The 27,190-nt window shown below is 37.2% G+C and overlaps 1 protein-coding gene across 17 annotated transcripts in view; it reads right to left on the bottom strand.

Annotated features, from left to right (window-relative positions):
- Positions 1–159: 159 nt before the first annotated feature.
- LOC115406293 (titin-like) overlaps positions 160–27,190 on the bottom strand; it is a 39,968-nt gene continuing 12,937 nt past the window's right edge. For 3 of the 17 annotated variants that reach the window (XM_030116220.1, XM_030116229.1, XM_030116235.1), the window contains 74 exons: positions 25,022–25,075; positions 24,629–24,694; positions 24,424–24,468; positions 24,260–24,307; positions 23,600–23,641; positions 23,475–23,516; positions 23,320–23,385; positions 23,180–23,233; positions 23,042–23,089; positions 22,916–22,957; positions 22,772–22,840; positions 22,582–22,629; positions 22,404–22,451; positions 21,958–22,005; positions 21,548–21,586; positions 21,395–21,463; positions 21,260–21,307; positions 20,318–20,368; positions 19,624–19,674; positions 19,474–19,521; positions 19,350–19,391; positions 19,183–19,251; positions 18,975–19,022; positions 17,622–17,663; positions 17,475–17,519; positions 17,146–17,181; positions 17,005–17,052; positions 16,620–16,670; positions 16,437–16,484; positions 16,313–16,354; positions 16,146–16,214; positions 15,995–16,042; positions 15,616–15,657; positions 15,468–15,512; positions 15,145–15,177; positions 14,596–14,646; positions 14,451–14,495; positions 14,328–14,369; positions 13,633–13,671; positions 12,899–12,940; positions 12,751–12,795; positions 12,422–12,457; positions 11,663–11,713; positions 11,482–11,529; positions 11,360–11,401; positions 11,187–11,255; positions 11,028–11,075; positions 10,359–10,400; positions 10,211–10,255; positions 9,903–9,938; positions 9,437–9,487; positions 9,287–9,334; positions 9,164–9,205; positions 8,997–9,065; positions 8,837–8,884; positions 8,096–8,146; positions 7,956–8,003; positions 7,832–7,873; positions 7,665–7,733; positions 7,503–7,550; positions 7,274–7,315; positions 7,126–7,170; positions 6,797–6,832; positions 6,656–6,703; positions 6,209–6,256; positions 5,962–6,024; positions 5,827–5,871; positions 5,147–5,188; positions 4,370–4,417; positions 2,848–2,883; positions 2,709–2,753; positions 2,569–2,613; positions 2,449–2,484; positions 160–2,367 (listed from right to left, as the gene is read on the bottom strand). In XM_030116220.1, the coding sequence (XP_029972080.1) occupies positions 2,282–2,367; positions 2,449–2,484; positions 2,569–2,613; positions 2,709–2,753; positions 2,848–2,883; positions 4,370–4,417; positions 5,147–5,188; positions 5,827–5,871; positions 5,962–6,024; positions 6,209–6,256; positions 6,656–6,703; positions 6,797–6,832; positions 7,126–7,170; positions 7,274–7,315; positions 7,503–7,550; positions 7,665–7,733; positions 7,832–7,873; positions 7,956–8,003; positions 8,096–8,146; positions 8,837–8,884; positions 8,997–9,065; positions 9,164–9,205; positions 9,287–9,334; positions 9,437–9,487; positions 9,903–9,938; positions 10,211–10,255; positions 10,359–10,400; positions 11,028–11,075; positions 11,187–11,255; positions 11,360–11,401; positions 11,482–11,529; positions 11,663–11,713; positions 12,422–12,457; positions 12,751–12,795; positions 12,899–12,940; positions 13,633–13,671; positions 14,328–14,369; positions 14,451–14,495; positions 14,596–14,646; positions 15,145–15,177; positions 15,468–15,512; positions 15,616–15,657; positions 15,995–16,042; positions 16,146–16,214; positions 16,313–16,354; positions 16,437–16,484; positions 16,620–16,670; positions 17,005–17,052; positions 17,146–17,181; positions 17,475–17,519; positions 17,622–17,663; positions 18,975–19,022; positions 19,183–19,251; positions 19,350–19,391; positions 19,474–19,521; positions 19,624–19,674; positions 20,318–20,368; positions 21,260–21,307; positions 21,395–21,463; positions 21,548–21,586; positions 21,958–22,005; positions 22,404–22,451; positions 22,582–22,629; positions 22,772–22,840; positions 22,916–22,957; positions 23,042–23,089; positions 23,180–23,233; positions 23,320–23,385; positions 23,475–23,516; positions 23,600–23,641; positions 24,260–24,307; positions 24,424–24,468; positions 24,629–24,694; positions 25,022–25,075 (3,596 nt within the window). In that variant the 3' untranslated portion in view covers positions 160–2,281. The remainder of the gene's footprint in view (positions 2,368–2,448; positions 2,485–2,568; positions 2,614–2,708; positions 2,754–2,847; positions 2,884–4,369; positions 4,418–5,146; positions 5,189–5,826; positions 5,872–5,961; positions 6,025–6,208; positions 6,257–6,655; positions 6,704–6,796; positions 6,833–7,125; positions 7,171–7,273; positions 7,316–7,502; positions 7,551–7,664; positions 7,734–7,831; positions 7,874–7,955; positions 8,004–8,095; positions 8,147–8,836; positions 8,885–8,996; positions 9,066–9,163; positions 9,206–9,286; positions 9,335–9,436; positions 9,488–9,902; positions 9,939–10,210; positions 10,256–10,358; positions 10,401–11,027; positions 11,076–11,186; positions 11,256–11,359; positions 11,402–11,481; positions 11,530–11,662; positions 11,714–12,421; positions 12,458–12,750; positions 12,796–12,898; positions 12,941–13,632; positions 13,672–14,327; positions 14,370–14,450; positions 14,496–14,595; positions 14,647–15,144; positions 15,178–15,467; positions 15,513–15,615; positions 15,658–15,994; positions 16,043–16,145; positions 16,215–16,312; positions 16,355–16,436; positions 16,485–16,619; positions 16,671–17,004; positions 17,053–17,145; positions 17,182–17,474; positions 17,520–17,621; positions 17,664–18,974; positions 19,023–19,182; positions 19,252–19,349; positions 19,392–19,473; positions 19,522–19,623; positions 19,675–20,317; positions 20,369–21,259; positions 21,308–21,394; positions 21,464–21,547; positions 21,587–21,957; positions 22,006–22,403; positions 22,452–22,581; positions 22,630–22,771; positions 22,841–22,915; positions 22,958–23,041; positions 23,090–23,179; positions 23,234–23,319; positions 23,386–23,474; positions 23,517–23,599; positions 23,642–24,259; positions 24,308–24,423; positions 24,469–24,628; positions 24,695–25,021; positions 25,076–27,190) is intronic. The other 14 variants (XM_030116225.1, XM_030116226.1, XM_030116224.1 and 11 more) reach the window with 14 other exon arrangements.

Here is a 27,190-nt window from a genome sequence, read left to right as displayed (position 1 = left end):
GAGAAAATAGTTTATGTAGCGTCTTCTGTTCTCGGCCATCATCCCGGGAGAGCAGCAGGAGTTTCCTCTTTGTGAGGGATCTGTGTCAGAGGTGTAAGCTGACCTGTAGTAACCCCTCTCGGGTCTCATTAGGGAAATACTGTATGAAGACAAGATCATCTGCACACACACACACGCACGTGTGAGTGTGTGTGTGACGTGCGTGCGTGTGTGCGCGTGTGTTCGTTCTTAGCTTGTTCTGTCTCTGAAGAAAAGCTGCAGTCCAATTTGTGCTGTAAATGTTGTGGCAGGAGCATTGGAAGAAAAGACAAACACGCGCATTTCTAGGATTTAATGCCAAATTGCAACTATTCACAAGCATAGGGAGTCACTGACAAATGTTACATTACGTGATTTGACCGCTGTTAAAGTGCAGTTTTCCACTGTGTATCTCCCCTGCCGCCCCCCCTCATTTCTTTCAATATTTACATTCAGATTATTTCAATAAAGATCGTTTGGGAACAGATGGTGACAACACCATTTTGAGACACATGTCAGATGTGTATTCAAGTGTTTGCGTCATTATTAAATCACCAGTTAGGACAAAAAGGTCCTACAAACTCACACACGCCATGCACAGGATATTCATCGAGTATGGGTCAGTCGCTATGACCACTGAGATGACAAAAAAACAAACAAGAAAACAACTAAATATTGCACATATTCACCTGAAAGTGAATGTTTAGATACAAATCACAATAAAATTAATATTTTACCTTTGTCATCATAAATATTCATAAACAGGAACATCTCCATCAAACTCCAGCTGTTCATACACTGAGCTCCCTGAGAGCTGCATCCTTCCCACACTAAAAATAACCCTGCGTCCCTGTTATTTGAATTAAAAACATAAATTGGATTTGCATTGTAAATAGACTCAGGATTAGCTCTAATAACGGCCTTCGACGCGGCATATGGAGCAAAATGTAAAGAGCCATATGTAGCCGGCTGAGAAATTACATCTGCAGAAACACGTGCCATGTGTCGTTACAAGCAAACATGCAAAAATGTTTTTACACATCAGACTCAGTCTGAGTGACACAGGTGTTATGTTTGTCTTTCATGTCTCGGAGGCCGCGAATACTCTGACTTGGCGTTTAGTGTAAGACCAACATACACAAGCTGTGTGTTCGAAATCCCTCTCAGAGTTCTTATTGTGCATCTCAAGGTTTCATAAAACACAAAAAAAAATTACACCTGTTTATATCAGGATGCTTTTTAGCACAGCTAAAATGAGATGTAATAACAAGCTGGGCACTGACATCATAAATGCAGATGGAAATAAATATGTCAAGTTTCTACTTGGTGCGCCTTGATAAACAGGTCACTGAAGTCAGTGTGTTTTTGGTCGATCAAGGAATTACAGAGTGAACGTGACACTCGACGGTAGAAACATTAAAAACTGAACTCCTTCTGAGAGAACAGTGTCAGCACCATCAATTAAAAAGAAGAGCTGGTGCAGACGTGCAGATGGTACGATTTAATAAGACTTTCAACATTTCAGGTAGTTTTCATCAGTATGTATGGGAGCTCTCTGATACAGTGCATGGTCATTCCTTTTAATACTGACAAAATAACAGGAGAACAATAAAAGATGCTAAAACAATATATTTGCTTTTGTTTGAGGGAAAGAAAAAATGTGAAAACAATGTTACTGCAATGATCACATTATAAGAAGAAGAAAAAAAAGAAGTTATGACACAGATTCCAGTCCACACTTTTTTCAAGTAAATAGAGATTCAGGTGACTTAATTCTCCTGAATCCCCCTTGTATGAATGTGGCCATTATTGTACCCGGCTGACAGCATAGCTGCACATTTTTCACACTTTGTTGCTTCTTTTAAAAAGAACTGCACCACTGAGCTGTACCATGGACTTTTATATAATACAGTAAACAAAATTCCTTTAAATGTGGCGTTGAAGGTTGGAAATGAATGATCCACAGAAGTTAAAACATGAGATTGTTCCACCTCTAAAAAAAACAACAAAATGACTAATACAAATTTTTAAAAAAATAATAAAGGAATGACACTGGCTGCATGCATTTGGCATGAGAGCTCAACCAATACTGGAAAAAAAAAACACTTGGGCCCATCACGTAGAACTACCCATCATCCTCTGTGGTGCAGAGTTTCCCGCTCGAACCTGAGCGGTTTGAGCAGTGCGGGGTCTCGTGGTGATGCGACCGCGTCGTAATCAGTGACTGAGTTTAAAATATCCCACTGGATTCAGACCCGAGGAGTCAAATCTGCAGCGGCGAGAAGGCATAAAAGGGGAACTGGGCCTCCTCTTCGTCCACAAAGAAACACTGGAAGTAGGGCATCTCGTCTGCAGAGTGGGCGGGAAACGGAAGTCACACAGTGTGCATCCTGCCACAACACTACAGTCATTAAAAAGTCAAATAATCACCTTCCATGACGAAGCTGTCTGATACGGCCGGCTCCGCTGTTTAAAAGGACCACACTGTTATCCATCACACAATACAGATTATTTTGAATTTTCTCAGATTCCAGTGACAACACTCAGTACCTTTGGCTTTCTCCTCTTTGGCAACTTTCTTCTCAACAGGTTTTTCTGCAACACAATTTGTGTTTACAAGAATGATGATGAATTAAACTGAACTGACGCATTGAAAATACTGAAATTAAATCATTAATTGAGCAGACTACCTTTCTTTGCAGGCTCCTGTATCTCTTTGAGAACTCGTCTTTCTTCTAAAAACCAAAAGGAGAAATCAGAGAAAAACTATTATATTTCTTTACTCTTCAAAATAGACAGCGCTCATAATAAAGCTCGTGGCAGATTTACCTTTAGCATCCTCTTGTTTGACAACCTTCTTCTCAGCTGGTGTGTCGCAAATAAAACAAATAATAATAATATTACACAATGTATTCCAAAAAAATTATTCTAATAGTTGATATTTTCTTCAGTCTAATGTACAAAAACATTAATGTGGAATCGTTGTGTTTAAGAGGATTCAGATATTTTCATGTTAGTATTTTGAAGTTGAAATGACCAAATAGATCATCTAAATCGATTTTTTTAATTGAGTAAAAATAACACCATCACCAACAACAAAATTAAAATTAACCAACAGGAATATATCCTTTATATCTTTCATAACTTTATCTTAATAACGTCATGGGAATGACAAAAATATCTGCATGAGGTCTTGTAAAAGGAATAACTACTTTCATTTAGAGAAAGTCACAACATAACAAAAAGCCACAGCGGAAGTGGAGAAAAGGTTTTGTTTCCGAGGGACAATATTTTCTGACGGACCACTTTGATTGAGGGGGATATTAATGAAATTAGTTAAACCATGGTGTTCAACGATTGTGATTAATGTGTTTTCAAAAGTCAACAATAAAAGGTTATCATGCTGAAATAGTCAAAACGCTATGTATGTGCCATGCTGTAAATGATTCGGTTCCGTCAGGAAATATTGTCCCCCCCGTCCGGAACCAAAGCCTGTTCTTACGACACTGGAGACACTAATGACACTAATGATTCGTAAGTAAATTGAATTTAATTAATAAATGCCACTGTTACAAAGAGATTAGAAAGAAAAAAAACTATTTAGAAATAGTAGTTTAAAGGACTGCTGAGATATTCCCTCACTTTAAATTAAGTTCAGTTACATTAATTATGTTAAGCACAAAGTACTGTGAGAACAAAGTTAGCACTTCACAATGGTGGACCTTTCTACATGTTTAATCACCAGATTTTAGCCACTTACACTGATATAGAGGGTAAGGGGGTGAGATACCCCTCTGTTGACCATGTTTCGTTGTAGGTATTTGTTGTGTCGTTGCATTGTGACTTTTTTTTGCAGTGTGCTGTGACTTTTTCTTGTTGTGTTGTGGCTTTTTGTTGCTGTGTTTTAACTTTTTGTTCTTGTGTTGAGACTTTTTTGGTGTGATGTGACTTTTTCTTGTTGTGCTATGACTTTTAGTTGCTGCATTGTAACTTTTTTTGTGGCGTTGACCTTTCTGGGCCACCCTAGTAATCAGATTACCAGTTGGCTTTCATGAATTACAATACCAAAGCTTAATTTATGTGTCGATTCTTTTTGTTTTTCTGAAAATAGCTGCACCATCAGGGAATAATATTGCTTATTTAATATAAAAGATCTTTAATTTTTTTTAAATATTTTTAATAATACCACATCATGACATTTCAAAAGATAAATAAATATATAGGAATAGTCATAAAATGCTGAAGTAACAGGTCAATAATTGAACAAACAGCGGTAGATTTTTGCAAGAACAGTTGGTTTCATCAATGGTGATTTGGTAATGGCTCATTGTCTCTGTAAATAATATCATACCTTTCTTTGCTGCAGCTGGTTTGTCCTTTTCTTTATGGGTCTCCAGGTCTGCCAAAGAAACAAAGGGTCAATTGTGAAAACTTTGCATGAATAACTTTAATGTAGATGACGCCAGCTGTCCAACAATGCTGACTCAGCATTGTTTCAGCTTTACCACGTGAGAAAAAGTCTCACAGCTTGAAGCGGAACGCGAGGCAACTATGAAGCTCTGATCACATTTTGAAGTGATTTGTTTTTTTTTTTTTTTTTGAAAACAGCCAGAAGCCAATAGGTGTTTGTTGTTCAGATTTGAAATGAATGCGGTGCTGCTGTATCAGCGCACATTGAAGTCTTCAGTGGAAACTGCTTCCAGTTGTTAGTTTTAAACCACTTGTTTCTGGCTGAGAGCAAAGTCTTCTCTCTATGTTTGTTTTGCTATACTCTAGCATTTGTCACACTACTGCAAATTATGCATGTTTTCAGGGTTAAAGGTGAATTTATTATACAGAAGGCAATCAGTACATGCTGTATTTTGAACATCAGCCATAGAAAAATGCACACAATGTGCGTATCTAAAGTTATTTCTCAGGCCCACTGTGGGAAAATGGCAGTTTTCCCCACAACTTCAACAGGTGAATGTTTCTGATGACAATTCACTGTTGACTGATTTCAGCAGCTTTCGGGATTCCTCCCTCTCTGATTCAATTTGATCTTTTACAAAATACAGCAATCTACATTTTGCAACCAGTCATAAATCCACTCTGAATTTCTGCTTTTACAGAAACGCCACTCATGTACCTTTCTTCACACGGACCGGTTTGATCTTTTTTCTCAATCCAGCTGGAGCGTCAGAGACAAAAGGCAAGTGCTCTCTGATCATCTTACACTTTCTAAACACAAACTATTGATCTAACTCAGTTGTTTTCAAAGCGTGGGACAGGCTGCTCCAAGCAGGAATCTTCACTGGATTTTTTTTCTTTCCTTTATGATATTTAAGGAAAATCATAGTAAAAACAAGAAGTGACGGTCACAACGATTAATTGCTGATGACCTACATTTGTGAACACAAGATGGTTAGAGAGGGAAGCAGTAAAATAATGGTGAACAAATGAATTTTAAAAATGTCAAATTAAGTTACAACAAATTGAAAAGAACATAACAAAATACAATGAATTGGCAATATTAAGAAAAAAGGGATGAATTAAAAATGTGATGTGTTATGATTTATATTACCTGCATCCAAGCTGAAATAAAACTACTTTATTATGGCGGCTGTGGATCAGTGGGGAGAGCAGTCGTCTTCTGGAGCCTAATAACAGTTTTTGATACAATTTTATAATGTGAAAAACAACAGTTCAGGTTCTCTGAGTGGGGGCTCACCTGACCACACTTTGAAAACCTCTGATCGTCAGAAAGGACCATTTTAAAACATCTGTCACAAATCATGACAACGTGAGAAATCAAGGTTGTTTTTGTACCTTTCTTAACAGCTGGTTTAACTTTCTCCTGTGGTGCTCTGAGCTCTAAGTGAATAGAAGGGCAGACTCTTCAGATAGCATCAGAAAACTCGCCGGCACGAGACAAACAGATCGTTTTCTGTTTGATCAAACTACCTTTCTTCTTCAGTCGAGGTTTGGCTTTTTCCTTCTTTGTTTCAGCCTCCACCTTAGAAGGTGCTGAATTGAATAAGAAATGAAGTTTTCAAAGTTTTTCAAGAAGTATTTGTGTGTGTGTGTGTGTGTGTGTGTGTGTATATACAGTACATATATTGTGACATGTCATTTCATAAACTGAAATATAATAATGATGTGTCTTAATTTGCAGTGAAACACATGTTCACATGAATCAATTAATACCTACCCTTCTTTCCATGAGCTGGTTTGAGTTTCTCCTTCTTAATGTCTAAATCTGTGAATGAAAACAGAACAAACTGATTTCAGGATGCAGTTACGACAAACTGCTTAGCTCTTCAAAAATAGGGAAGATGTGCAGCATATAATATCACTTTAAAAAATAAACTAGGCAGAGGATTATTATTACGATTCAGAGTAGATATTTCACTTTTGTTAAAGCACATATGTTAAGTTTTGCAGATTTAATCCAGATTGATTAATCTTTACGTCCACTTTAAGACATAACATAATATAACTGTGGCTTCACCTAACAAAATGTTCTACTGAAGAAATCCTTGAAAAAGTCATCAGTCATTGTGTCGCCTACAAGACCGAAATATATAATCAAATAAATGTACCTTCATAAAGATGTTTTTTTTTTTAAGTTTCACTTTTTCATTTTTAAAATATCTACCTTTCTTTTCATGAGTTGATTTTGGTTTCTCCTTTTTAACAGCTGGCTCTGTGAATTAAACAGAATATATTGATTCCAGACGTTGCTTTGCTGGGATCTAACTTTATTTGAGAGTAAATATAAAGAGTCCATGAGTTTTACCTTTTTTGAGGAGACTTGATGGTTTTTCTTCAGAATCTAAAGAGAAAGAGAAAAAAAATGATGTGACTGATGTTTTTTTAATCATTTGATTGAGATGTGATGGCCATGAAGATATTCAGCCATTAAGCAAAGATGATGCTGAATGGATGAAGTGACTCATGTTCTCAGCTGAGTCCTCATGCTGCAGTGAAGCGTTATATTCTACATGTCAGTCAAATGAACAGACAGCAGATCTGTCATGACTTGATCATGACAGGATCAATATCCCAACAGTGAAGTTTGTAGGATATCAGAATAAAAGCCACTACAGACACAACACTGCTGGATACCTTTCTTCTTTTTAGCTGCTGAGGGTTTTGCTTTGGTAACAGCCGCTAGAATAATAAATGCTGATGTTAACTCTGAACAATACAAATATCTCAAATAACCTTTTGCACTCCAGAAACAAGAAATTATTGAAAGTGAAAAGAAACAAACCTGGCTTGTGAGTCACTGGCTCAACCTGCTCTTTGACAGCTTCTGAAGAAAAAAAACAAAAAAAGTTAGATATTACATGAATTTAAAAGTTAAGTTGAAAGTTAATTTGAGTTTAATTCAGTTTTAAAATTCTTAAGGAGTTCTGTTGTATCTAATTGTGTCAATAATGAGAGTAGTAGTTCCTCAAAAATACAGCATTTAATAAACCACTTTTAATATTTGTAATTACCTTTTTTTGTTTTTGCTGGTTTGACTTTTTCTTTTGGAGTCACACTCACTAAAACAGAAAATATAAAAAACAGCGACAATTTGAGTTGGAGGATATATTAGATTGTAAAAGGTTGCTGTGGAGGTTTTATTTCACATATCAAACATATCGGGTACACAGTACCTTTCTTTAATGGCACCACCTTCACTTTCTCCTTTGCCAAGGAGACATTTTTGTGTGGTGCTTCTGATTCTGGGTAACGTGAATATAAATGAAATTTTAATACATTTTTGAAACAAATTCTTATTTTTAGATAACACTACTGAAACATGAATATAACAGTGTCTGACCTTTGACTGTTGGTGCTGCTTTTGCCTTCACCGGAGCAGCAACTATGAAAAACAATGAGCCGTTCAGCATCAAAGAAAATGAGACAAATTAAAAAGAAGAAAGTAAATAAAAGCACAGGTTTACCTTTCTTGGTTGGAGCTGCTTTGAGCTTCTTCTTTGAAACTTCAGCTGCTGCACAAAGTCATAATCATCACAATCAGCGATCAAACCAAAACCCTTCAGCTTATTGACACTGTTATTATTTAAGGCATACAAAAACAAACCTTCTTTAGGAGACACTGGTTCAACCTTCTTCTCCTTGACAGCTTCAGCTGCTGAAACAGTCATATCAAAAGTCGGTGAACTGATGCTTTGATAGAGCCAATTAATGTTTTTGCACTTCGCACTTTGACAGCTTCTGAAAAAAATTAACAACAATCATTCCTCAGTTATTCCTCAATTTAAAGGTTAATTTGAAAGTTAACTTGAGTTTACTGCAATTTTAAAATTCTTTAGGAGTTTTTGCTTTGGGTTTGAATCACTGTACAGCTTTATCAGTCATCAGGAGTTCATGTTCAAGTCGTCATAAAGAAAACGCACACGACTTCCTCAGTGTGATCATAAGATTCACCATCATGTCGTATATTTGGAACAGAAGCTTGACTTTATCCCATCATGATAGGTCATACTGACGTTGTGGTGAAGACACAGTGAGTATTTGTGTTGTTTCCATCTCTTCTCACTGTATCAATAATGAGAGCATTGGTTCCTCTATAACAGGGCTTCTTGACTCTGGTCCTCGAGGCCCAGTGTCCTGCATGTTTTAAGTCTCTCCCAGTTGGAACACACCTGATTGCAATGAGGGCTCCTTACTGGACTTCTTTACAAGAATGATGAAGACATCAGCACCAGATTGAGGAGTGCTGAAGCAGGAGAGAGCTGGAACATGCAGGACACTGGGCCTCGAGGACCAGGGCTGAGAAGCCGACAGTATTTAATAAACCAGTTTTGACCTTTGTAGTTACCTTTTTTTGTTGGTGCTGCTTTGACTTTTTCTTTTGGAGTCACGCTCACTAGGTCAGACAATAAAAAACAGCCACAGTTTGAGTTGGAGGATATATTAAGTTGTAAAAGACTGTTGTGCAACTTATATTTCACATATCAAACATAAACCGTATACAGTACCTTTCTTTAATGGCACCACCTTCACTTTCTCCTTTGCCAAGGAGACATTTTTGTGTGGTGCTTCTGATTCTGGATAACGTGAATATAAATCAAATTTTAATAAATTTTTGAAACAAAGGTTTGATTTGAGATAATACTGCTGAAACATGAACATTAAAGCTCCTTACCTTTGACTGTTGGTGCTGCTTTTGCCTTCACCGGAGCAGCCACTATGAAAAAAATGAGAAGTTCAGCATCAAAGAAAATGAGACAAATTGAAAAAAGGAAAGTAAATGAAAGTGCAGGTTTACCTTTCTTAGTTGGAGCTGCTTTGAGCTTCTTCTTTGAAACTTCAGCTGCTGCACAAAATCATAATCATCACATTCAGTGAGCAAACCAAAACCCTTCAGCTTATTGACACCAATAATATTTATTACAAACAGAATTGAAGAGAAACCAACCTTTTTTAGGAGACACAGTTTCAACCTTCTTCTCCTTGACAGCTTCAGCTTCTGAAACAGTCACAAAAAAAAAAACTGAACTGATGCTTTGACAGAGTCGATTAATGTTTTTAGTAACTTTGTTTCCAAAGTGCTTATTGCGATTTGTCAATGATCAGGCAGTACACAAGTAGATGTTTGTTTGCTCTTATTTGAAAGTGATAAAGCCTAGAAATATGTTTATATATTTTTTATCAGACTGCAGGACCAAGATCTTCATTTTCCAAGGATTACACTGAGAGCCTTGTGAAATAAGAAAAGTGTTTAACTCCAAATGACAAATATTATGATGCTAACTATTGAGAAAGGTGCTATTTATGTAGTGTTTCCAATAATTGTCAGTATTTTGCTCCTATTGGTTCCAGGTGTTGCTTTGCTGGGATCTAACTTTAATTGAGAGTAAACATAATAACTCCATGTGTTTTACCTTTTTTGAGGAGGCTTGATGGTTTGTCTTCAGAGTCTGAAGAGAAACAGAGAAAATTATGCGAATGATGTTTTTTTAGTCATTTGATTGAGATGTGATGATATTGCAAAGATGATGCTGAATGGATGAAGTGACTCGTGTTCTCAGCTGAGTCCTCATGCTGCAGTGAAGCGTTATATTCTACATGTCAGTCAAATGAACAGACAGCAGATCTGTCATGACTTGATCATGACAGGATCAATATCCCAACAGTGAAGTTTGTAGGATATCAGAATAAAAGCCACTACAGACACAACACTGCTGGATACCTTTCTTCTTTTTAGCTGCCGAGGGTTTTGCTTTGGTAACAGCCGCTAAAATAATAAATGCTGATGTTAAGTCTGATCAATACAGATACCTCAAATAAACTTTTGCACTCCAGAAACAACACATTATTAAAAGTGATAGAAAGCAAACCTGGTTTGGGAGTCACTGGCTCAACCTGCTCTTTGACAGCTTCTGAAGAAATAAACAACAACAAAAGTCAGTTTTCCTCAATTTAAAGGTTAATTTGAAAGTGAACTTGAGTTTACATCAATTTTAAAAATTTTCAGGTATTCTTAGTTTGGGTAGAAAATATTTTAAAGCTTTATCTGTTATCTTAGATTGTTTATGATATGAACAATGTTCAAAAACTACCAGAGAGCAGAGTAGAGAGAGGAAAACACACAGGACTTCCTCAATGTAATGTTAGATAAGTTTTACCATTGTGTCACACATTTGGAACAGAAGCTTGTCTTCACCATCAAGACAGGTCATGATAAAAACACAGTGAGTATTTGTAGTGTTTCCATCTCTTCTCATTGTATCAATAATGAGAGCATTGGTTCCTCTATAACAGGGCTTCTTGACTCTGGTCCTCGAGGCCCAGTGTCCTGCATGTTTTAAGTCTCTCCCAGTTGGAACACACCTGATTGCAATGAGGGCTCCTTACTGGACTTCTTTACAAGCATGATGAAGACATCACCACCAGACTGAGGAGTGCTGAAGCAGGAGAGAGCTGGAACACGCAGGACACTGGGCCTCGAGGACCAGGGCTGAGAAGCCGACAGTATTTAATAAACCAGTTTTAACCTTTGTAATTACCTTTTTTTGTTGGTGCTGCTTTGGCCTTTTCCTTTGGCGTCACGCTCACTAAGTCAAAAAATATAAGACACAGTTTGAGTTGGAGGATCTATTAGATTGTAAAAGGTTGTTGTGCTGCAGGTTTTATTTTACATATCAAACATAAACTGTACACAGTACCTTTCTTTAATGGCACCACCTTCACTTTCTCCTTTGTTAAGGAGATATTTTTGTGTGGTGCTTCTGATTCTGGATAACGTGAAAAAAAATAAAATCAGATTTTCATACATTTTTGAAACAAATTTTTATTTTTAGATCATACTACTGAAACATGAAATATAAAAGCTTCTAACCTTTGAATGTTGGTGCTGCTTTTGCCTTCACCGGAGCAGCCACTATGAGCAAAATGAGAAGTTCAGCATCAAAGAACATGAGACAAATTGAAAAGAGGAAACTAAAAAAAGCACAGGTTTACCTTTCTTGGTTGGAGCTGCTTTGAGCTTCTTCTTTGAAACTTCAGCTGCTGCACAAAGTCATAATCATCACGTTCAGCGATCAAACCAAAACCCTTCAGCTTATTGACACCATTAATATTTCGCACATACAGAATTTTTAGTATGAACTTTCTCTTAATGGTAAATTGCAGAGAAACAAACCTTTTTTAGGAGACGCTGGTTCAGCCTTCTTCTCCTTGACAGCTTCAGCTTCTGAAATAAACACAACAAAAGTCAGTGAACTGAAGCATTGACAGAGCCAGTGAATATTTTTAGGAACATTGGTAACACTTTATTTGAAGCCCCCCTGTGTAACACAGTATAAGTACATTCATAAAGCATTATAATGCCATGATAACATATGTAGCTATAGTTATAAACATTCATAGATGATCACAATGCCAGGACCTAACCCTAACCCTAACCCTATGCTGTATAGTGAGTTATAAAGCATTGTGATCATGTGTGAGTGTTTGTAACTACTTATAATGTGTTATACTGGGTGCTTCAAGTAAAGTGTTACCCATTGTTTCTTTCCAAAGTCCTTATTTTGATTTGCCAATGATCACACTGTACTTAAGTAGGTGTTTATTTGCACTAATTTTAAAGTGTTAAAGCCTCAATTGTTTTGTCAGACGGCAGGATTAAGATATTCATTTTGTCAGGATTTTACTGACAGCATTGTAAAATCAGAAAGAAACCTAAAGCGTTTGAGTGAACATATTTGGGAACAAATGCATTTTCGAATATTTCCCTCTCAACTCCTAATGACTAATATTATGATGCTAACCGTTGAGGAAGGTGCTATTTATGTAATATTTCCCATTATTCTTAATATTTTGCTCCGATTGATTCCAGATGTTGTTTTTGCTGGGATCTAACTTTAACTGAGAGTAAATATAATCACTCCATGAGTTTTACCTTTTTTGAGGAGACTTGATGGTTTTTCTTCAGAATCTAAAGAGAAAGAGAAAAAAAATGATGTGACTGATGTTTTTTTAATCATTTCATTGAGATGTGATGGCCATGAAGATATTCATCCATTAAGCAAAGATGATGCTGAATGGATGAAGTGACTCGTGTTCTCAGCTGAGTCCTCATGCTGCAGTGAAGCGTTATATTCTACATGTCAGTCAAATGAACAGACAGCAGATCTGTCATGACTTGATCATGACAGGATCAATATCCCAACAGTGAAGTTTGTAGGATATCAGAATAAAAGCCACTACAGGCACAACACTGCTGGATACCTTTCTTCTTTTTAGCTGCTGAGGGTTTTGCTTTGGTAACAGCCGCTAGAATAATAAATGCTGATGTTAAGTCTGATCAATACAGATACATCAAATAAACTTTTGCACTCCAGAAACAAGAATTTATTGAAAGTGAAAAGAAACAAACCTGGCTTGTGAGTCACTGGCTCAACCTGCTCTTTGACAGCTTCTGAAGAAATAAACAAAAAAATTCAGTTATTCCTCAATTTAAAGGTTAAATTGAAAGTTAACTTAAGTTTATTTCAGTTCTTCTGGAGTTCTTGCTTTGGGTAGGAAACATTTGAAAGCTTTATCAATCAACCAATCAATCAAAGTTTATTTCTGAAGCACTTCTCAAAGTAATCAAGACAACACAAAGTGCTTTACAGCATTTAAATTATAAAACAGTATAAAAAAGGAAACCCGCCCCTCCCTCCACCAATATACAGTACAACAAAACACACAACACAGTAAAATACACACCTTCACCACAACTGCACATATGCACGTACACACACACACACACACACACACACACACACACACACACACACACACACACACACACACACACACACACACACACACAAATACTTCTTCTGGACCTGATGTCCACGATTTGAGTTCTGAAGTGTTCTGCAAAGTTCTCACAGAGAGCGTCTGGCGGCGCCTTAAAAGTTTTATTAAAATCGGTGCCTGTTAAAATATCGAAGGTGGAGAAGAGGAGCCGAAGGTTCCGAGACCCACTGAGAGAAATGAGAAGGTTGTGCCTGTTTTACTGCATTATTGTAAATTTTGATCTGATCTGATCAATACAAATACCTCAAATAAACGTTTGCACTCCAAGAAACAATAAATTATTGAAAGTGATAGGAAACAAACCTGGTTTGTGAGTCAGTGGCTCAACCTGCTCTTTGACAGCTGGTGAAGAAATAAACACCAAAAGTCAGTTACTCCTCAATTTAAAGATTAGGTTGAAAGCCAACTCGAGTTTACTTCAGTTTTGAAATTCTTCAGGAGTTCTTGCTTTGGGCAGCAAACATTTTAAAGCTTTATCCAGCAACTTAGACTGTTTATGACATGAACAGTGCTCAAAAACTACCAGGGAGCAGAGAAAGCACAAGTTGTTCCAACACTTGTCATAAAGAGAACACACTGGACATCCTCAATGTGATGTAAGATAAGATTCACCATCACGTCACACATTTGGAACAGAACCTTCTCACTGTCATCAAGATAGGTCATGGTGAGGTCATACTGAGGTCAAGGTGAAGACACAGTGAGCATTGATAGTGCTGGTTAGATCTCTTCTCGTTTCTATCAATAATGAGAGCATTAGTTCCTCTAGAACAGGGTTTCTTCGCTCTGGTCCTCGAGGCCCAGTGTCCTGCATGCTTCATGTCTCTCCCAGTTTCAACACACCTGATTGCAATGAGGGCTCGTTATGAGGGCATTTTGTGTGGTGTTTCTTATTCTGGATAATGTGAATGTGAATCAAATTTTATTACCATCTTGAAGTTATGCAAAGGTTTATTTTTAGAAAATACTAGACAAACCTGAAAATAAAAGCTCCTTACCTTTGACTGTTGGTGCTGCTTTTGCCTTCACCGGAGCAGCCGCTATGAGAAAGAGAAAAAGTTCAGAATCAAAGAAATTGAGACAAATTAAAAAGAGGAAATTAAACAAAATTACAGGTTTACCTTTCTTGGTTGGAGCTGCTTTAAGCTTCTTTGAAACTTCAGCTGCTGCACAAAGTCATAAACATCACAGTCAGCGAGAAAACCAAAACCCTTCAGCTTATTGACACTTATTATTTAGAGCATACAGAACTGAAGACAAACAAACCTTTTTTTGGAGACACTGGTTCAACCTTCTTCTCCTTGACAGCTTCAGCTTCTGAAACAGTCACAAAAAAACTGAACTGATGCTTTGACAGAGTCGATTAATGTTTTTAATAACTTTATTTCTTTCCAAAGTGCTTATTGCAATTTGTCAATGATCACACGGTACACAAGTAGATGTTTGTTTTCTCTAATTCGAAAGTGATAAAGCCTAGAAATATATTCCTATATTGTTTTTCAGACTGCAGGACTAAGATCTTCATTTTCCAAGGATTGCACTGAGAACCTTGTGAAATAAGAAAAAACTGTAAAACATTTATCTCGTGAGTGAACATATTTAGGAACCAGTGCATTTGTAAATATTTTAGTTTTAAACTCCTAATGACAAATGTTATGATGCTAACTATTGAAAATTGTGCTATTTATGTAGAGTTTCCCATTATTCTTAATATTTAACTCCTATTGATTCCGTTTTTTGTTTTTTTGTTGTTTTTTTTTGCTGGGATCTAGCTTTAATTGAGAGTAAATATTATTATCAGTCCATGTGTTTTACCTTTTTTGAGACTTGATAGTTTGTCTTCAGAATCTGAATAGGGACAGAAAAAATGATGTGACTGATGTTTTTTAATCATTTGATTGAGATGTGATGGCCATGAAGATATTCATCCATTAAGCAAAGATGATGCTGAATGGATGAAGTGACTCGTGTTCTCAGCTGAGTCCTCATGCTGCAGTGAAGCGTTATATTCTACATGTCAGTCAAATGAACAGACAGCAGATCTGTCATGACTTGATCATGACAGGATCAATATCCCAACAGTGAAGTTTGTAGGATATCAGAATAAAAGCCACTACAGACACAACACTGCTGGATACCTTTCTTCTTTTTAGCTGCTGAGGGTTTTGCTTTGGTAACAGCCGCTAGAATAATAAATGCTGATGTTAAGTCTGACCAATAAAAATACCTCAAATAAAGTTTTGCACTCCAGAAACAAGAAATTATTGAAAATGAAAAGAAACAAACCTGGCTTGTGAGTCAGTGGCTCAACCTGCTCTTTGACAGCTTCTGAAGAAAAAAACAACAACATAAATACTTGTGTTCGTGAATAGAGCTCTTTGGCTATAATTATTAATAAACACTCAGAGTCATAACTACATCTCTGAAGTTTATAACAAACCAAACCGTTTGACAATCTGTAGAAAACTAATGAAGTTACAGTTGTTAAAGTGGATGAACAATGAACCAGCTGCCTGCAGCAAGATGGCTGCGACGCCTTGCCTTTACACATATCTGTTCGGTACCGTGGCGATAGGTCATGGTGGGGTCACAGTGAGGACCTGGGTTGAGAAGCCCTGGTCTGAAATACATTATTCAATAAACCAGTTTTCATCTTTGTAATTACCTTTTTTTGTTGGTGCTGGTTTGACTTTTTCTTTTGGAGTCACACTCACTAAGACAGAAAATATAAAACAGCCACAGTTTGAGTTGGAGGATATATTAGATTGTAAAAGGATGTTGTGGAGGTTTTATTTCAAATTTAATGTAAACAGTACCTTTCTTTAATGGCACCACCTTCACTTTCTCCTTCCCTAAGGAGACATTTTTGTGTGGTGCTTCTGATTCTGGACAATGTGAATATAAATCAAATTTCAGTCCAGTTTTGAAACAAAGGCTTCTTTATAGATAATACTGCTGACACATGAATATAAAAGTTTCTTACCTTTGACTGTTGGTGCTGCTTTTGCCTTCACCGGAGCAGCCACTATGAGAAACAATGAGACGTTCAGCATCAAAGAAAATGAAACAGACTGAAAAGAAGAAAGTAAATATGAGCAGAGGTTTACCTTTCTTGGTTGGAGCTGCTTTGAGCTTCTTCTTTGAAACTTCAGCTGCTGCACAAAATCATGAGCATCACATTCAGCGATCAAACCAAAACCCATCAGCTTTATGGACACTGTTATTATTTAGTGCATTAAGTATATTTAGCATGAAATGTAGTTTTTCTGGAAAATTGCAGAGAAACAAACCTTTTTTAGGAGACACTGGTTCAGCCTTCTTCTCCTTGACAGCTTCAGCTTCTGAAACAGTCACAAAAAAAGTCAGTGAACTGATGCTTTGATAGAGCCAGTTACTATTTTTGGTAACTTTGCTTCTTTCCAATGTGCTTATTGTGAATTCACAATGATCACATTTTTTTCACATTGATTTTGAAAGTTTTGAAATATGTTTGTTTTTCACACTGGAGGATTCACATTTATTAGGTTTCCTAGGATTGCAATGAATGCCTTGTAAAATGTTGATATGAGAAAAACCCATTCTGTTGCCTGCACGACGAATATATAATCTAATAAAAATACCTTTACAAAGAGTTTTTCTTTCACAGTTTCAGTCATGCATCATTTTCATATTTACCTTTCTTTTCATGAGTTAATTTTGGTTTCTCCTTTTTAACAACTGGCTCTGTGAATAAAACAGAATACATTTATTTTAGGTGTCATTTTGCCGAGATTTAACTTGAATGGAGAGTAACTATATTGACTCCATGTATTTTACCTTTTTTGGGAAGACTTGATGGTTTGTCTTCAGAATCTGAAGAGGAACAGAAAAACAATGATATGATAGGTGTTTTGTTAATCATTTGATTGAGATGTATTGGCCACTAACATATTCAGCCATTTAGCAAAGATGATGCTGAATGGATGAAGTGACTCGTGTTCTCAGCTGAGTCCTCATGCTGCAGTGAAGCGTTATATTCTACATGTCAGTCAAATGAACAGACAGCAGATCTGTCATGACTTGATCATGACAGGATCAATATCCCAACAGTGAAGTTTGTAGGATATCAGAATAAAAGCCACTACAGACACAACACTGCTGGATACCTTTCTTCTTTTTAGCTGCTGAGGGTTTTGCTTTGGTAACAGCCGCTAGAATAATAAATGCTGATGTTAAGTCTGATCAACACAAATACCTCAAATAACCTTTGCACTCCAGAAACAAGAAATTATTGAAAGTGAAAAGAAACAAACCTGGTTTGTGAGTCAGTGGCTCAACCTGCTCTTTGACAGCTTCTGAAGAAATAACAAAAAAAGTTAGTTATTACATTAATTTAAAGGTTAAGTTGAACGTTAACTTCAGTTTATTTCAGTTCTTCAGGAATTCTTGCTTTGGGTAGGTAACATTTTACAGCTTTATCAATCAACCAATCAATCAAAGTTTATTTCTTAAGCACTTCTCAAAGTAATAAAGACAACACAAAGTGCTTTACAGCGTTAAAAATTATAAAACAGTATAAAAAAGGAAGCCTGCCCCTCCCTCCACCAATATACAGTACAATAAAACACACAACACAGTAAAATACACACCACAACTGCACATATGCACGTACACACACACACACACTCCCATTCTCACTGTTTGCAACAGACAGTCATGGCACTGCACTGAATGGGGCCGTACACACCGGGAGATGCTTAAGCTGTAGGCCAAGACCGCCAGTCTTTCTAAAACTGTACTTAAAAACGTCGGGATCTAGATTGCTGTTATTCCGAAGGGGCTTCAGCACCGGATTCGAGCTTCCGAGATCCACTGAGAGAAATGAGAAGTTTGTGCCTGTTTTACTGCATTATTGTAAATTTCGAGCTGTTTCTTGGAATTTCATAGTCCACAGTCAGGTTAGATTTCCTCCACCTAATTTCAGCACTCCTTCAGTTTACTGAATTTATCATTTTTTCTCCACCAGGGTTTAGGTTGTCTGTTGATTGTTTTGGTTAAAAGTGGAGCTACTGAGTCCAGGCTGGACTTCAGTCTGCTCTGAAAACCACGCACAATAAAATCACAGGGTGCAGGTGAAATTACAGCAGCAGGGCTCTATAAAATCTATAAATCTTGCAGCTTATCAGTAACGTTAAACAGTTTACGATGTGTACAATGTTCAAAAACTAGAGCAGAGGAATAACAAGTTGTTCCACCACACGTCATAAAGAGAATATACAGGACTTAGGTGCGATCTTATATAAGTTTCACGATCATGTCTTACATTTGGAACACAAGCTTCACGGTACCATCAAGCTAGGTCATATATTGAGGTCATGTTGAAGTCATGTTGAGGTCATACTGAGGTCACGGTGAAGACACAGTGAGTATTAATTGTGTTGTTTCCATCTCTTCTCACTGTATCAATAATGAGAGCATTGGTTCCTCTATAACAAGGCTTCTTGACTCTGGTCCTCGAGGCCCAGTGTCCTGCATGTTTTAAGTCTCTCCCAGTTGGAACACACCTGATTGCAATGAGGGCTCCTTACTGGACTTCTTTACAAGCATGATGAAGACATCAGCACCAGATCGAGGAGTGCTGAAGCAGGAGAGAGCTTTGGAATTACCTTTTTTTGTTGGTGCTGGTTTGACCTTTTCTTTTGGAGTCACGCTCACTAAGACAGAAAATATAAAACACAGCCACAGTTTGAGTTGGAGTATATGTTGGTTAAAGGTTAACTAATTTATAGCTAATAGTGAATTTATTAAGTTAATTAATAAATCAGTTAGTTAATAAGTTAATTATTGTAAAAAGTTATTGTGCAGATACATTACCTTTCTTTAATGGCACCACCTTCACTTTCTCCTTCGCTAAGGAGACATTTTTGTGTGGTGCTTCTGATTCTGGATAACGTGAATATAAATCAAATTTCAATACATTTTTGAAACAAAGGTTTGATTTGAGATAAATCTACAGAAACGTGAATATAAAAGCTTATTACCTTTGAATGTTGGTGCTGCTTTTGCCTTCCCCGGAGCAGCCACTATGAAAAAAAATGAGAAGTTCAGCATCAAAGAAAATGAGACAAATTGAAAAGAGGAAAGTAAATAAAAGCACAGGTTTACCTTTCTTGGTTGGAGCTGCTTTGAGCTTCTTCTTTGAAACTTCAGCTGCTGCACAAAGTCATAATCATCACAGTCAGCGAGCAAACCAAAACCCTTCAGCTTATTGACTCCGTTATTATTTAGTACATACAGAATTGAAGAAAAACAAACCTTTTTTAGGAGTCACTGGTTCAACCTTCTTCTCCTTGACAGCTTCAGCTTCTGAAACAGTCAAAAGAAAAATGCACAAAGTCAAGAGCATCACACTCAGCGAGAAAACCAAAACCCTTCAGCTTATTGACACGGTCATTATTTAGTGATCTGATGCATGGATTAAGAAAGCGTTGTTGATTTTGTGTTTAAGGGTTTTTAGTCTTCTCAGGAAAGAGAAAGAACATGTTCAACTTTTTTTTTTTTTATGTTTTTTTTCATAGAGTCCTAGAAACATTCACTCAGTGAACTGCATGCATCTGAGAACTCAACATAAATCACTTCAACTTACTGTAAAAATGAAAAAAAAAAAAAAGTGTTTTATTGAAAATACACAAACACTTGTTTCTTTTTAGGCTTTGGAAATCATTTCAGCATTTTTTTTTTTTTATTTTGAAAATTACAACACTGTTTATTCCCGGGTCAGGCAGTCCTGGACCTGGAGGGCCACACGCCTGAAAGTAATGGCTGGCTCGTTATCAGGCTTTATGCAGATTCATCCATTCATTAAATTCAGGTGTGTTGGAGCAGAGGAACACTGATATCATGCAGGACTGTTCAACCTTCCAGGACCAGGATACTCAACCCTGATTTTGGCGCAATACTTAGACCTGAATAAGAAACCAATTTTCAGGTAAATTAAAGAGAAACAAACCTTTTTTGGGAGACGCTGGTTCAGCTTTCTTCTCCTTGACAGCTTCAGCTCCTGAAACAAACAGTCACAGCAAAACTCATTGAACTGATGCTTTGATAGAGATAGTGAATATTTTTATTCTTTCCACAATGCTTATTGTGAATTCACAGTGATCACACAGTATGTAAGTAGGTGTTCATTCACACTGATTTTAATGTCTTAAAATCTAGAAATATATATATTTTAACACTGCAGGATTAAAATATTCTATTCACATGGAATTCAGTGAGAGCCTTGTAAAAAGGTAATACTACAAAAAAAAAATCCTAAAACATTTATCCAGCAAGTTCATGTATTTAGGAACTCGTGCATCTTTTTATATTAACCTCTTCATTAGCAAAAGCATAATGAGAGAATTTTAGAGTACAAAGGTGAAATATATGATTTTATTAATAATTTAAATATATATATATATATTTTTTTTTTTTTTACTACTTCTTAAGAGATTTTCTTATACAACTGGATTTAATTCTGCCTTTCTATGCTAACTAGAAATGTTTGGAGTATGGAGATATTTTACAACACTTTAGGATAAAAAATCTTCAAATTCACACATATTTTAATGAGTGCCCTGAAAAAGATTAAGGTTATTTTTTTCTGAATAAATTGGTTCACTTTCAGTTTTCACCATTGATGGCTGCCTTGCTTTTACTACATGTGGGAAATTGGACTTCATCCATCCGTGCACATTTTTGATTGCATTAGCTGGGTGCACACAGTGGGTCATTGTTGTGGAGGGTTTGGAGACACAGCATGTGTGGGAGACGGGGCATCGGGGGGGGAGCTGTGCAGCCTTGTGACCAATGAGGGGCTCAAACCTGTGACCCTCTGTTGCCCAGCGTGACACACTGACATGAGGAGAGCCGTTTTTTCTGCACTGTTTGGACGATTTGCTGTAAATACCTTTTTGTGTGACTGCCGGTTTGACTTTTTCTTTTGGAGTGACCGGCACTGAGGGAGAAAACATAAAACACTCAGAAAGGTTTTACAAGAGATAAATGTCTGTTTTATCTCTTTCATTTGAGTAATATGAAATACCTTTCTTCAGTGGCACCGCCTTTGGCTTCTCCTTAGTGAGGGAGACATTTTTATGCGGCACTTCCGACACTGGAATGAATTTAATAGGTTAAAATATTAATGGTGTGTTCACATACATGCTTCAGTGTGTAAAGATTTTTTATGTATTTTCACCTTTGACTGCTGGCGCCGGTTTCTCTTTTACTGGAGCAGCTTTTCCATGAGGGGGAGACAGAGAGAGAGAGAGAGACAGTGAGAGAGAGAGAGAGAGAGAGAGAGAGAGAGAGAGAGAGAGAGAGAGAGAGACATACAGATTGAACGACTCATTCACTTTTACATTATGAAAAAAACTATCACATGATATTTTTGATGTCTTGACATTATTAAAGTTTAATGTGTTTTTTCTCCTCTTATTAAATATATGAATCAAGCTTTATCTTAAAATCCACGTGCCATTCCTCATGAAATGATCTACGACACACTGCTGACACAGCCTGTTGTGAATCATGATCTAAATATTTACTGAAAGACACTTTGTGTCAGCCTCACAGTAAAAGAGAGATGTAGAAAATAATATTTCCTACCTTTCTTTGGCTTAGCTGGTTTCAATTTCTGCTTTGAAACTTTGGCTTCTGTGTAAATCATCAACATGATACACACATTACACACACACACATACATGCACACATATAATATGCACTGTACAAGCTCATCTCGTCATGTTATTCCATAAATTTAGTCTTATATCTATTGCACTGAAAACTGAAATATCTTAAACCTTTCCACATTGTTCTCAATAATTTGAGATCATAATTTCTTTAAACAAAAAAAGACAACATCTTGAAAATGTACAATTTCTTTCATCTAGAACCACAATATCACAACTGCACTTGCTTGAAACCTCTTTGATAAATGTAGAAATAACTGATTAAACTGTAAACCTTTCTCAGATATTCATATTTCTTTCCAGTACCTGTCTCATCAGAGGGTGTTTTGTTTTTGCCTTTTGTGAGAAACAAATGATACAAACCTTTTTCGGGAGTCGCTGACTCAACCTTTTTCTCCTTGACATCTTCAGCTAGAGAATAGAAACACAGATAAATGTCAAATTAAGTGCTGATTCAGGTCAACGTTAGTGATAAGGTCGCTCTTCTCGGTAAACTAACATAACTGACAGATTCACAAAAATAAGACTGTCCTGGTTTTACCTTTAGTTGTTGGTGTCGGTTTGACTTTTTCCCTCGCAGTGAGAGACACTATTAATGAAAAAATGAAAACATATCTACAGTTTCAGCTTGACAAAACATAAAATAAAGCTTTCATTACTGGAGATTGAGCAGGTTGTACTTGAAGTGATAAGCGTAATTTAGTAGTGAACGTGCAAAAATCTGAATTTACCTTTTTTCAGAGGCACCACTCTCACCTTCTTCTTGGAAAGGGAAATGTTTTTATGTGGTGCGTCCGACTCTGTAACGATATAATTGAATATAAAAGTTAATACGCTGTGGAAATTATACGTGTCTGAAAGATGTGACCTCTCACCTTTTACTACCGGAGCTGGCTTTGCCTTTCGTGGAGGAGCGTCTACACAGGGACATTTTATGGGTCAGCATCACAGCAAATAAGAGAAATTAAAATGATTACAGTTCAATTAGCCTTCTGTTTTACCTCGCTCTTTAGCAGCTGGTTTGAGCTTCTGCTTTGAAACCTCAGGAGCTAAACAACAGAAGACATGAGGTCAAGTTTGAAAACCTAAACAACTCCTTCTTTGACCATTAAATCAAACGTAAAATATTATTTTTTTACCTGTCTTTGTGGCGGCTGCTTTGGCTTTGGCTTTCTCCTTTGGCAGCTTCACCACTAGAACAATAAAAACATAGTTAAATGGAGCCGTTTGGATATTTATTCCAGCTCTATATGGTCTGTAAACAAATGAACTGCGCTACCTTTCTTTGTGAGGACTATTTTGACCCTCTGTCTCGCCAGAGAGGCATTTTTGGCCGCTCCTTCTTCTATGAACAAACATTTTGTGTTAAGATTAAGCTGCATTCACACTTATTTTCATCATTTCAATTTATCTGGAGAGAGAAAACATGATTACCTTTCTCCAAACTGACTGGTTTGGCCTTTTCTTTTGCCGCCTCTGTGTGTTGAATGTTTATTATTTAATCATTCAGTGTTTTAGTGATAAAGCTGTCATCAACTGGGAAACCGTACGGAAGTTACCTTTGGTTGGAGGAGCTGCTTTGGCTTTTTCTTTCGTCAGTGCTGTCACGACACAGGACAGATAAAATAACACAGTAATTACTTTTTTAAAAGTTTGAATTCAGGAGTTCTGCTACTGTGAACTACTTTTCTACCTCATATTATCCAAATGCTGATTCCAGAAATCCATATTATGCAGGTGTCTTTGTGAAAATATGCAGATACTTTGCAGCTAAAGTGGCAACAGTCTTTTTTTTTTATTTAGACTGGAGTAAGCAAATTTCTGATTTTTCTCAGAAGAAATTCAAATTGTTTGCAGTAAATTTTCGCAAAAAACAACAAAACGTTCATCAAACATAAACATTGTCAGAACGTCCATGTTCTCCACTCCAATGCCACTGAAATCAAACTGTATGTAACTAACAAAGTCAATTTGTCACCAGTGATCTGACAAACTGCAAAATCTTTCATTTCCTCTTGGAGAATTTTGATGTTTGATTTTGACAAGCACTCCAGAAGTGTAAAATACACATTTAATTTTGACTGTTGATCTTGTATGTGTTCGACTTCATTATATTTTGACGTTTGAAGGAAAGAAACCTTTTAGAATGCACGATCGTACACAATGAAAAATATAGAAAGAAACATAGTGAGGGTATTACAGATATGAAGCCAACTTACCCTTCTTTGGAGGAGCTTCCTTAGCCTTTGGTTTAGAAACGGCTGCATCTAAAAATGACAATAATTATTAGTATTGTGGAAGTTTAACAAAGTTTTTGTTCACATAAGCTATAAAATTACAGGCACATAAGTTTAATACTTTTATAACAGTTCAATTGTCCTACCTTTTTGAACAGGCTTGGCCTTTGGTGCAGATACTTTAACTTCTGCTAAAAGATGAGAGAAATAAAAATAATTTAATGACACATCCATCTTACTAAATTGTCATTGCAACCCAGTCTACATTTTCCCCTTTTCCTTCACTGTATTAACATCTTAAAATATGATGATGATAAAACAGATTGAATCTGCAGGAAAGCTTTGTCTGACCTGGTTTTACAGGTTTAGCTTCTATTTTTTGCTTTAGTTCCTTCTTAGGCTCCTTGTCAGCAGCCGCTGGTGGAAAATCAGGACAAAAACAAAAAGCTCTTGAGGCAAGGCTTGCTTTTATTGTATGGCCAGCATCAGCAACAATGCCTTTCAACTTGCATTTCAAAACAGAAAAAGATCCGATGTGTATGTTTCTATAAATAATGTCATTTTCACTTTACTTTATTGAGTGTTAAAAGTCATTGTCAGCTAAAGAAATATATGTACAGCACCAAACCTGAATTTGGCATTGTCATCTGAAAAGACTGAATAGAGACTGACGAGGTATTTCGCAATGAAGCATTTAAGAAGCTCAATCGGGAAAGGAAGGGGAAGACAAGCATATTGTGTTACCTTTCTTTACGAGGTCTGGTGTGGCAGCCACCTTTGGAGCTTTAACAGCTTCTTCTTTGGAAAACAGAAAAACAACAGAGTGGGGCACATTTATACATGCAAAAGTGATAAAATTATTATTTATAGCATAATTATCTTAATTTTTTTATCAGCACACGATTGACTATCATACACTTTAAGATTATGCGGTGCAGCCCATTTGAAAAATAAACGGTTATAACACAAAGAAAATAATGCAAGTAATGCACAGGAGTGTGAAATTAAATTGATTAACAAAAAAAAAAGATGTTGAGTTTTGATTTGATCTTGGTTGATAAATACATGTATAAATGTTTCTAAGGAGTTTAATCAGTACAGTTAGATGAATAATCTGTTCTTTTCAAGTTCTCTGCAAGTTCTTTTCTATATATGATTTTTTTTCTATTTATGTTTTCCTTTTAAATTTGCACTATTGTTGGTTGTTCTTTTAAATTATATATACACGGATGCTGCTTGAAATTTCGTTGCACTTTGTGCAATGACAATAAACTGATTCTGATTCTGATTCTGATTCTGATTCATAGAAAACCAAAGGTTAATAAAAAATCTATTGTGATTTACCTTCTTCTGACCTACACTATGTTTAAATTTGCCTGCTGACGTTCTGATTTTCATCGTCAGTGTTTGCATTATGATATATTATAATTTGTTTGATAATGAACAGAAATTTCTTTTAATGTTTTCTGATATTTACATTACACAGAAGGGCAAAAGCTCACTAGATCTTAATTTTGAATACAGACCGTGAAAGCGGGGCCTCACGATCCTTCTGACTTTTTGAGTTTTAAGCAGAAGTTGTCAGAAAAGTTACCACAAGGATAACTGGCTTGTAGCGGCCAAGCGTTCAACGTTAGTTTTTGATCCTTTATTGTCAGCCCTTCCTATCATTGGGAAGCAGAATTCACCAAGCATTGGATTGTTCACCCACTAACAAGGAACGTGAACTGGGATTACAGCGCCGTGAAACAGGTTAGTTTTACCCTACTGATGATGCGTTGTTGCAATAGTAAACCTGTGGCGAAGAAGGAGCCGAGCCAAAAGGCGAAGCTCTCGATTTACCGGTCAATCTACGCCCCCACCCACCCCGCTGCGTTGCACCCTTCCCTTGGCGCCGATCGCTGTTAGTGGAATAATTATTGTTGGTTTGTGGTCGCTGCTGGCAAAGGGTGAGCCAAGACGCGCTAATGCACCCTTGACCACAGGACCTTCTTTATGCCGTTCTGCTGCTCCCTCTAATTTGGCCAACACCTCAGAGATTGCCACATTGCCACATGCTGTTGCTGATGGACCCCTTCTGCCCAGCTTGGGCTTGGTTTCTCTGGCTGCGCAGACTCTCCCATAGCGCACCGTGATGCCTCCCCAGCAGGAGAGACTGGTTGTCCCAACACGGAGTTCAGGTTTGGCACTCTAATCCTCACCGCCTCATCTTATGCGCTTGGCGACTGAGAGGCCAGGATTGCTGTTCAGCAGCTGCACGGGGCCTGTCAGGCAGACCATTCTGAATGTCTGAGCACCGTCCACTCGGCTGCAGTACAATAACAGGTGAAAGTTGCTGAGTGGTGCAAAATCCGCAGGGAGGACCCCTTCCTTTTCCTGGTCCCCACGGCCTTGTATTCTTTCAGTCTCTTGTGGACAGGGCTTAGTCTCCATCTACCCTTAAGGTGTATGTGGCGGCAATACCAGCCCAACTCTGAGGCTTCACCCCCTGAGAGCCCCATGAGCTCCAGCATGGGACCTGCACTTGGGGCTTGTGTCAGTCTCCCCATGAGCCCTTGGCAACGGTAGAGCTGCAGTGGCTATTACCTCGGCGAAAGGCGTGGGTGAGGTACACGCTTTGTCTTTCAGCCTATCATGCCTGAGGTGGCATCCGAATGTGGGGGGTGTCACTCTAAGACCGAACGTTGTCCTTTTGCTAAGGGTGCTGTTGGTTTTACATTCTGTTCAGCCTGTAAGGCTCACACAGTATGGCCCTCCGTCGAGTGTCTGGAGACAGGGCAGAACTCCTGTGCAGAGCCCTAGGATACTATATTGGTGCGATCAAAAAAAATATCCAGTGAGATTGGTACATTTCACATTAGATTTGTTATTTTATTTTTAAAATATTTTTTCACAATTTTTTCTGTATTTTTA

The sequence above is a fragment of the Salarias fasciatus genome, chromosome 19 (genome assembly GCF_902148845.1).
Source record: "Salarias fasciatus chromosome 19, fSalaFa1.1, whole genome shotgun sequence".
Classification (NCBI taxonomy): Eukaryota; Metazoa; Chordata; class Actinopteri; order Blenniiformes; family Blenniidae; genus Salarias; species Salarias fasciatus.
The sequence above is the reverse complement of the archived record's forward strand: the minus strand, read 5'-3'. Positions and strand labels throughout refer to the sequence as shown.